The sequence below is a fragment of the Phaseolus vulgaris genome, chromosome 4, assembly GCF_051622355.1.
Source record: "Phaseolus vulgaris cultivar YP4 chromosome 4, ASM5162235v1, whole genome shotgun sequence".
NCBI lineage: Eukaryota > Viridiplantae > Streptophyta > Magnoliopsida > Fabales > Fabaceae > Phaseolus > Phaseolus vulgaris.
The window spans coordinates 38,563,741-38,575,359 of NC_143501.1; the positions used below are offsets into that span (position 1 = coordinate 38,563,741).

At 30.0% G+C, this 11,619-nt stretch overlaps 1 protein-coding gene across 1 annotated transcript; it reads left to right on the forward strand.

Annotated features, from left to right (window-relative positions):
* Nucleotides 1–7,363: 7,363 nt before the first annotated feature.
* On the forward strand, nt 7,364–9,772 carry LOC137836474 (receptor-like protein EIX1). The gene is given in 2 exon segments (XM_068645170.2): nt 7,364–9,606; nt 9,609–9,772. Coding segments are annotated over 2 exon segments (2,217 nt in total). The 5' UTR covers nt 7,364–7,424; the 3' UTR covers nt 9,644–9,772.
* The last annotated feature ends 1,847 nt before the right edge of the window (nt 9,773–11,619 follow it).

Genomic DNA, 11,619 nt, shown 5'->3' on the forward strand with positions numbered 1-11,619 from the left:
AGGCAGCTTCATCTTCATGTGCTTCGTGGAGGCCACCGCCCCCAATTTGTTCAAAGAGGGCCTACCCAAAGCAAATTATAAGCCGAAGGTGTATTAATTACAACGTACCTTATAACAATGGTTTTTGCGGCTTTGTCATCAGAAAAGGTCGTCCTTATATCAACGTACCCGTACCTCCACCTAATCTCCCGCAAAGCCCACCAGGCATGAGGCCTCAACTGGTCGGGAGATATTCACAAATTAATAAACGTCGACCAGAACATCACATTTGTCGAGCTTCCCTGGTCAATGAGAACTCGGTGCACCCTCCTTCCAACCATGACGACAGATACCACCACTGGGTCGTTGTCATGGGGGACTACATCTCCTAAATCAGATTTCGTAAAATAGTGGTTGGGCTCGGGGGAATCATCAAGGTTTCTTGTGTCCAAAGACATTATGGCTCTCGCATACCTTTTACGTTTGGTGGCAGTGCTACCCGCTCTCGAGAATCCCCCTAGATTGTGTTCAACTCTGCATGTACGGGTATTTCATGCGCCTGCTTTCTTAGGGTAGCTTCCCCTGAGGTTCTTCCTTATTGGTTTCCAAATACTCTTTCAAGAAACCTTCTTTCAGCAACTCGGCCAACTGATGACCTAGAGCTAGGCACCGTTCGATGTCGTGCCCAAATCCTTTGTGGAATTCACACCAAATATCTTTTCTCGACCCTAAATTTCTACCAGCCTTTTGGGGAAACCTTAGCTTCTATGCTACTCCGGGTATAACTGTCAGCTCTTTGTATGATATTCGGAACTTGGGACGAATCTCCTCCTCCCTGCCCTTTGACTTGGAATACAACTTGCCATTCTTCACGGCCATAGCTTCCTTGGCATTAATGTTGGCAAACCCTTCATCGGATCTCGAAAAATGTCTCCACCGAATTCCTGATCAGGGAGTCACTGAATGGTTCTGCTGCAATTCCTTGCAAAAAGGCGGTGACCATCACATTTTCATCATGGGTCTGGAGTCTCACAGTGAGCACCCATAACCTGTTCAAGTACTCCTTCAGCGTTTCCCCTTCTATGTGCCAGATAGTAAAGAGGTCATACAATACTGGGGGTTTGACCTGGTTGGCAGAGAACTGCTCTTGGAATAGCTTCGCAAACTGTGCGAAAGAGGTTATGTGTCTATCAGGGAGTCCATTAAACCACTACAAAGTTGTACTTGTAAAGGTACTCATGGACATCTTGGCTCAAAAACAATCATCTGGGCATTAAAGGTCATGAGATGATTTTCAAGGTCTTCCACTCCTGTGAAGATGATCTTAGGCGCAATGTAATATGTTGGCACCAACTTGTCCATTATCGCTCATGAAAAGGGCTCAGGACAATCCCTTATCGGCAGGTTTACCCCTCGTTCCCTTACAGGACGTGGGTCACGTTGTTGTAGGTCCCTGCGCAACTCTTCATTGGTTTGCCGCAACTCTTCTCATAAGCTTTCCTGCTCCTGTCTGGACTACTCATTACCCTCATGAAGAGTCCTTATCGTCTCCATAAGCCGCTGCAATGTGGGAGCCTCGACTCCTTCTGGTCCCAATGGCACTTGCCTGGTGTTTCTCATCTCATCAGAAAATTCAAACACAACTGTGGATGGGATCAAGTTTTATCGAGCCCCACGGTGGGCGCCAAATGTTCTCGCCGGTTGACTTAGGTTGAGCACCTCCTCCTGGATTTGCCTCTTCTGGAATCTAATTCACATCTCTTTACCGCCCTAGAATATGGCTCCGTTGTGACAGAGGACGTCCTACCTGTTGATTACACTCCAACGATCAAGTCAGTTAGGGCTCACCAAAAGTACCAGTTTAGTAAAGTGTGCAAAAACAACGTATCTTCACCTAGAGACTCAATCTCCTTTTATAACATTCTGTTATGAGTGCACACCCTTATCTTTTTAGGGTTATTATCGGCAACTATCAACAAAATATTTAATACGTAACCAACATGCAATAAATAATGAATGCACACGTGATAAGCAACAAACACGCACATTTATCTATAAGCACATACACACAATGGGCCCTCCCCTTCGTACGACAACCACATTGTGCTAATTTTCAATAGGCCCCTTTAACTGGGCCAAACGCATAATCCAAACCCGGACCCAATAGCCGAGTTGATCACTTGCCGGTCCTAATCGAGGACTGAGATATTCTCAGAAGAGTACCGAGAACCAAACTCCTGCTCAGTACAATTTTGAAATAAAAAATTATTTATTTATTTGTTATTATTTAAAGGGTAAAGTTGTTAATTGAAAAATGACATCAACGAAAATTATAAAAATTATGTATTTTTTTTATATAATGGTTAGATTATAAATAAGTATAAAAGAAGTTAAAAAAATTAAAGAATAATATCCTAAAAAAAGGGTAAACCTAAAAATTATGTATTTATTAAATTTTATAGATTTGAAAGCATATCTGGCCATCTATGTATTATTAGATATTAATATCAGCCACAAATTCGTAATGTGAGGGGTTGACGAAAACTTGGGGACTTTTCCAAGTCTACCCCACAAACTCTCTTCACTTTGAGTTTCTTCTTTTCTTTCACGCTTAGAATAAATAACTAATTTTCTTTTAAGAAGAAATAAGTCATACGGTAATTTATTATTTTTAACATTTTTATTGTTTAAAATTTTAGTTGTTTTTATTTCAGCCAGACTATTAAATTTATTATTACTAATCAAACTATTGGAGGCAAGATACAGTTTCAACATATATTAAAATTAAATTTATTATATCAGTAATTTCATAAAAAATACAATAAGAAATTTATTAAATTAAAAATTGATATAAAATATATATTTAATTATCATAGAAACTGATTTAGAAGTTATTTTATAAATTAAAATTGTTAGTATTTAGATTAAGTTCTATTTATGATACCTGATTCTAGTTTAGCATAGATGTTTCTTTTAAAAAAAATTAAGAGTTAAAATTTTATTTTAGTGAGTTTTACATGTATGGGATTTTGAACTCACATATGAGATCTGCATTGATTAGATTAATCTCTGTTCATTTAGATTTATAATGATATGATTGATTTATAAAGCAAGTTAAAAAAATATTTAGTTTTTCTAAGTTATGAAACACAACAATTGGGGGAAACTATCGTTAAAGTAGAAGTATTAATGTAACTTTAGTGGAATTTTTTGGGAAATGAATAAATAGAAAAATGATTTATTGTCAAGTTTATATTAAATTTGAGATCTGTTTCAATTAAAGATTTCATATGTTAGATGAGTTTGAATTTAAAGGTTATGTTTGAGAAAGAACTTTGGAAATTATACAATCATATTCAGTGTGGAGAATAGAATAAAATAATATTTTAAAGTTTAACTTTTATGAGAGAAATAAAATTAATTATTTTGAATCAAGATAAATTGAAATTTGTTCTTGAAACTTGAGTTGTAGTTGTAATTACCAATTTAATTTATGTTTAGAGTTGAATTAAAACATAAGTGGATGGCTATAATATTCTGTATGTGTCATTTATAAATGATGATAATTTTGTATGGGTCATGTTGGAATAAAAAGTCATTTTTAACTGAAATTTCAAATTTGAGAAAAGAATTAGATTTCATTGATTGAATTGTAATGTATATTTTGTATGGTTAAATTAAGTTTAGGGATTAAGATTAAATTAGTTGGAGGTTTGGTGGGTTGAACATGAAATTTGTCCTACATGTGATTGTATTGAGTTTAGTGTAATGAGATGACCCAATTTTCAAAGTCTTTTGTAGGAAAAAGTGGTATAAGGGACCATCCTGCTAAACAATTTCCACATTTATTGATTTACGTCATCATGCTTCCATTTTTTTCCAAGTCTTTTCCGAGTCTTTCTGTTTTCTTTGTTCGTGATAGAATGGGCAATGCACTTCCTACAAATTTCCACACATGGAATGGGATTGCTCAAGTCTTTTCAAAGTTTTTTTTTTTTAAATAGTATAAACCATCTAAATAAAATAATGTTCACATAAAATAGTACAAACATAAAAAAAAAAAACAAATGAAAGTAAAATGAGACTTGTAAACATAGATTGTTTATATTTTATTTTAAATATATTACTAAAAATTTATTAAATAAAAAATAATTTTATAGAGTAAAAATAATTAATTCTTATATTAATTAAATTAAATTTTATTTTAAAGATAAAAAAATTATTAGTTTTTAAATTATTTTTATTAATGATAAATAATTTTTAAATTAATATCTAATTAGTTATTAAGATTTTTAGTTACTAATTATTTAAATTTTAAAATTGATAACTAAAATTTTAGTAATTATTTAGATATTAATTTAAAAATTATTTATTAATAATAGAAATTAATTTAGATAATGTTTTAATTTATGAAATAGTATTGAATTTAATAAATATAGTAATTAATTATTTTTTATTTTAAAAATAATTTTATTTAATAATTTTTTTAATGATATTTATTTTTGAAGTTTTATTATTAATAAGTTATAAAAACCATTTTAGTAAGAGAAATAAGAATTATAAGCAGAAGAGGGTGTCCCTGGACAAGTGTTTTCCACCACTGTCTTCAATTGCATCTTGCTCTCTACCTGCAAAAAACTTAAGTTATTATTATATTATTATATATTTATATAACTTAAAACTTATTAAGATTTTTGTTTTGTTCACTACAAAAAAAATCAGTATTATCTACGGATTTTTACCCACGGATCTGAGTCCGTAGGTAAATTCAGCATTACCTACGGATATTACCTACGAACAACATACCTACGAACAACATTACCTACGGACATTACCTACAGATTCTGAATCCGTAGGTAAATTCAGCACTACCTACGAACTATTACCCACGAATTTTGAATCCGTAGGTAAATTCAACATTACCTACCAACTATTACCTATGGATCTTATTACCTACCAACTTTTACCTACGGATCTCTATTACCTACCAACTATTACTCACAAATCTCTATTACCTACGAACTATCACCCACTGATCTCTATTACCTACCAACTATTATCATAATAATTATATACATAATATTAAAAACATTAATATAATATGAAAAATTATAAAAACATAATTCATATTCATAAATAATAATAACCATAACTAATTTATACCTATTATTAATATTAATATAATAATTTAAATAATATAAATAGTATTATATTAATAATATAAATCATATTAATATTAATAATATTTTATAATATTTAATAATATTAATAATATTTAATAATATTAATAATATTAATAATATTTAATAATATTAATAATATTTAATAATATTAATAATATTTAATAATATTAATAATATTACTAATATTTAATAATATTAATAATATTACTAATATTTAATAATATTAATAATATTAATTATATTTAATAATATTACTAATATTTAATAATATTAAATAATATTAATAATATTTAATAATATTTAATAATATTAATAATATTAATAATATTAGTAATATTTAATAATATTAATAATAATTAATAATATTAGTAATATTTAATAATATTAATAATATTAATAATATTAGTAATATTTAATAATATTAATAATATTAATAATATTAGTAATATTTAATAATATTAATAATATTAATAATATTAGTAATATTTAATAATATTAATAATATTAATAATATTAGTAATATTTAATAATATTAATAATATTAATAATATTAGTAATATTTAATAATATTAATAATATTAATAATATTAGTAATATTTAATAATATTAATAATATTAATAATATTAGTAATATTTAATAATATTAATAATATTAATAATATTAGTAATATTTAATAATATTAATAATATTAATAATATTAGTAATATTTAATAATATTAATAATATTAATAATATTAGTAATATTTAATAATATTAATAATATTAATAATATTTAATAATATTAATAATATTAATAATAATGATGATATTTAATATATGAAGAATTTTATTAATATTGATAATCATACTTATAAATATAATAATAATCACAACATGACAACAAAACTTGACTGGTGTAGTGGTTAAGGCTTCTATGGACATATCTCAAGGGACTTGGCTTCGAGTCCCACTTGCTACAGTGTAGTTTTAACATTAAATTACCGACGCCAACATTAGATAAATTGGATTTTTCCACTTGTAGTGGTTTGTAATTTTTGAGTGCTTTTAATGGAGGGTACAGAAATTGAGTATTAGCAACTTCGCCATATTTAACTCATTTTTTTTTTCATCAGCAAAAATTACTTTAACTTATATATTACAAAACTAAAATTTTAAACTTATAAATTTTGGCAGTTAAACAGATAGAAATATTATACAGAAAATCTCTATGAGAGACAATTTTACTAGAGTTGAATAAATATACTGCAAATTATAAAAATGTTACCTCTATGAATTATGGTTGACAAATATAGATTTACTACGAAATTAAGGATAAACTAATATATATTACATGTTTTACTTTGATGTCTAAATTTTATAAATATGTAAAGTTTATTGGTCACGTCATATTACATGTTTTACTTTGATGTCTAATTTTTATAAATATGCAAAATCTATTGGTCACGTCAGACAGATCACATAATATAGTGTGAGCCATCTAACCGAATAGAATTAACACATCAAGTTATATTAAAAAGATATGCAACAAATAAGATAAATTCATTTAAGTTATAATATACATTAAATAGGACAATTATACAATAATAAAGTATGCTTTTATCAATATACTAATTACATTGAAACAGAGAACTTAGTTCATCGTTGGAGAACCTTTTACAAGTACACTCCCGACAGAGAACTAAGGATCGAACACCCTATAGACAGAGATGAAAACACGATCGAAGTTGAAGTATCAATAGTTCCGCTAATAATAGATACTGTTTAAATTTTAAATTCTATACAAGTACACAAAGAAAATTGTATTTGTAAAACATAAATGTTATAATATATTTATATCTAAATATAGATTTGTCTTTTGTTAAAATTCATATTTAAATGGTTCAAATATAAAAAAGAATGAAAGAACAGGAAAACAATAAATATGGTACAAAGTTTCGTTTATGTTTAATAACACTTAAGCAAAAGTAAATATAACAAAATCTGAAGTTGTGAAAAATCAAAATAGAAATAATAATTGTTTAGCTCTGGAAAAGTTTTATGGTCTTGCTAAATAATTTTGTAATTATAGTTTGATTTCTTTTAGAATAGTTGCATTCGTAGAACTCATTTTTAGTTTGGTCGTTTTTTTCCTATGGATGCATAGAATGTTATATATAGGGTTATGGAGAGTGGTTAAGTCATCAAAAGCAATATAGTTTTAATACTCACCACATTTCATCCATCACTCTTTCTCTGTCACGATCACACCCACAACAGCTTCAATGACGAATCCAGTTGGTTTGAGATTGATGATGTTTATGGTGTGTGTGGTGTTGCAGGTTGTTAATGGAGAACACCAAACGACATGCATTCCAAAGGAGAGGGAAGCACTCCTCCAATTCAAGGCTGCCATTGTCGACGACGGCATGCTCTCCTCCTGGACCACTCCCGACTGCTGCCAGTGGGAGGGGATTCGCTGCAGCAACCTCACCGCCCATGTTCTAGGCCTCCACCTTCCTGGAGAATTTGATGTTTATGAAGAAATAACTGAAGAAATAACTAATCGTTATATGAGGGGAGAGATCCAGAAATCGTTGATGGAGTTGCGACAATTAGAGTATTTGAACCTCAGTTCCAATGATTTTCAAGACAGTCACATCCCAGAGTTTCTTGGTTCTCTGACAAACTTGAAATACCTTGATCTCTCTTCATGTGTTTTTGGCGGAGAAATTCCAACTCTGTTTGGCTCTCTTTCTCATTTGAGATACTTAAATCTTGGTCAAAATTCTCTGGAGGGCTCAATCCCTTGTCAGCTTGGAAATCTCTCCCAGTTGCATGAGCTCTATCTTGCAAGGAATTCTTTTGAAGGAAATATACCATCTCAGCTTGGAAATCTCTCTCAGTTGCAATACCTTGATATCCGATTTAATTCTTTTAAAGGAAATGGTATCAAAATTGACGATGGAGGTCAGTGGCTCTCAAATCTCATTTCTTTAACTCATCTTTACTTGTACTCTGTATCAAGTCTTGATCGTTCTCATAGTTGGTTGCAAGCGATTCTCAACCTACCAAAACTAAGAGAACTAGATTTAAAAGATTGTAGCCTTTCTGATCATTTCATTATGTCATCCAAGCCTTCTCATTTCAATTCTTCTACTTCCCTCTCCGTCCTTCATCTTTCCGGAAACACCTTCACATCACCAATGGTATTCCACTGGGTCTCAAACTTCACTTCCAACCTTGTTGAGCTTAACCTTGATGGTAACTTCTTGGAGGGTTCCACATCAAGTCATTTTGGCATGGTCATGAATTCGCTTAGGAACCTTGACCTCTCCTATAATTATTTCAAGGCCAGGGATTTGAAATCCTTCACGAATATATGCACCTTATCTTCTTTATACTTGAATCAAAACAATTTGAGTGAAGACCTCACATCCATTATTGATCATTTGTCTAGTGGTTGCGTTAAACACTCATTGCAAGAATTGGATCTGTCAAGTAATCACATCACTGGCACTTTGTCTGAGCTTTCAGTATTTTCATCTTTAAAAATATTGTTTCTGGAACAAAATCATTTAAGTGGAAAGATATCTCGAGACATCATATTACCACCTCAGTTGGAGTCCTTCTCAATTCAAATGAACTTTTTTGAAGGTGGAATTCTAAAATCATTTGGGAATGCATGTGCTTTGCGCTCATTGGATATATCTTCTAATAACTTGAATGAAGAGTTTTCACTGATAATTCATCACTTATCTGGATGTGTTAGAAACTCATTACAAGAATTGAGCTTGAGTAATAATAAGATAAATGGTACGCTTCCTGACCTTTCAGTATTTTTAACTTTGAAAAGATTAGATCTTACTCAAAATCAATTAAGTGGAAAAATATCTGAAGGTAGCAAATTGCCATCTTCATTGGAGTATTTGTTTACCAACTTAAACAATTTTGAAGGTGGAATTCCAAAATCATTTGGGAATGCATGTGCTTTACGTTTATTGGATATGTCACGAAATAGCTTGAGTGAAGAGTTTCCGAGGATAATCCATCATTTGTCTGGATGTGCTAGATATTCATTAGAAAAATTATATCTAGATACGAACCAGATCAATGGCACACTACCTGACTTCTCAACATTCACATCCTTAAAAGAGTTATATCTTTCTCAAAATAAGCTAAATGGAGAGATACCTGAGGATATTCAATTTCCACCACAGTTAGAGAAACTCTACATGGAGTCAAATTCTTTAAAAGGTGTTCTCACTGACTACCATTTCGCTAATATGTCCAAGTTACAACGACTGTTTTTATCTGACAACTCATTGTCCTTGACATTTACCCAAAATTGGGTCCCACCTTTTCAGTTGCTCACCATAAATTTGAGATCTTGCAAGCTAGGTCCAACATTTCCCAAATGGTTGCAGACACAAAATAAATTTTTCATTATTGACATTTCAAATGCTTCAATATCAGATATTGTTCCAGAGTGGTTTTGGGCTAAATTACCATTATTAAACGATTGGTTGCATATTAATATTTCATACAACAATTTACAAGGTATAATTCCAAATTTTCCACAAAAGAATCATTTTTATGAGATGTTACTTGGATCAAATCAATTTGAAGGCCCTATTCCTCTATTCCTTCGAGATTCTTTTAATCTCGATTTATCCAAAAATAAATTCTCAAATTCTATTTTGTTTTTATGTGGGAATGGTACAATTGAGACTTTATACCTGTTGGACCTTTCACATAATCAATTATCCGGGAAAATTCCAAATTGTTGGAGTCATTTCAAGTCATTAACTTATTTGGATATGAGTCACAATAAATTTTTAGGAAAGGTTCCTACTTCAATGGGTTTACTTTTTCATCTTCAAGCATTGTTGTTGAGAAACAACAACTTAACAAATGAGATCCCTTTTTCTTTGAGGAGATGCACAAAGCTTGTAATGTTAGATCTGGCAGAAAACAAATTAACTGGACCTTTTCCTGCTTGGATTGGGAGTAATTTGAAAAAGCTACAAATTTTAATTTTGGGAAGTAATAACTTTTATGGAACTTTACCAACACAAATTTGCTATCTCAAAAATATGCAGCTCTTGGATCTCTCAATCAACAACTTATTTGGACAAATTCCTAAATGCATAAAATTTTTTGTTGCAATGGCTAAAAAGGTTTCAAACGATGATCATCAATATGATTTTAAAATAGGGATAATGAGTGGCTCTGATTTGTTTTTTTTGAATGATTTTTTCATGTGGAAAGGTTCAAAACAAATGTTCATGAACAATGGGTTGTCTCTTTTAAGAAGCATTGATCTCTCAAGCAATCACTTTTCAAAAGAAATTCCAGTGGAAATAGAGGATTTATTTGAATTGGTTTCATTGAATTTATCAAGAAACAATTTAATAGGAAACATTCCTTCAAATATTGGAAAGCTTGCATCGCTTGAATTTTTGGATCTTTCAAGAAACCAATTAGTTGGTTCAATTCCTACTAGTCTTACTCAAATTGACCGTCTCGGCATGTTAGATTTGTCACATAACTATTTATCTGGAAAAATTCCAATTAGCACACAATTACAAAGTTTCAATCCATCGAGTTATGAGGATAATCTCGATCTTTGTGGATTACCACTGGAGACATTGTGTATTAAAGAGGAACCTTCAAATGCCGAAGTTCATGAAGATGAATATTCATTGTTCAATAATGATTTTTTCATAAGTATGGCATTTGGATTTGTTGTAAGCTTCTGGATGGTATTCGGCTCAATTTTATTCAAGCGTTCTTGGCGACATGCCTATTTCAACTTCTTAAACAATTTAGCAAACAATGTTCATGTCAAAGTAGCGGTCTTTCTCAAACTACTTACCGTGGATAAAACTTAGCAGGTAATGATGTTTTAGTCCTTTTATTATTTATATGATACACAAGTTTTTATTTATTACTTCTCTAATATCTATTCATTAAATTAAAATTAACAAATAATGATAGTATCTAGAACTAATTTTTTTATGATTATTCTTTAAAATAAGTTATTTCTTAATAAATTAAACTGGTGTATACTTTTTTTATATGTTTGTGAAATCTGTATATTTTAAATAAGTGGTTTTTAAAAAATAAGTATTTAAAAGGCATGTTTTAAGTTTAAATAGTGTTTCTTTGCGAGTCTCTAAATCTTTTTATTTCATTGTATATATATCAATGAAAATAATATATTTTTATTTATTTGGAGGCAACAAACCCTGCTTGCTTCCTGTTTTCGAAAACTTCTTTATGTTCTTAAATACTAAAAACAAAGAAATTATTTGATTAAAATAGATTTTGAAATTTAGTTTTTTAGTTTGAAAAAACGTCTCAGTTTTTCGGTTTTTCTACTTCTAGTTTTCTTTTTATCTTTTTCCTTATGCATCTTTTTTTACACTTTTATTCTTAAAATCAGTCTTTAAATAATATTTTACAATAAACTTTTTA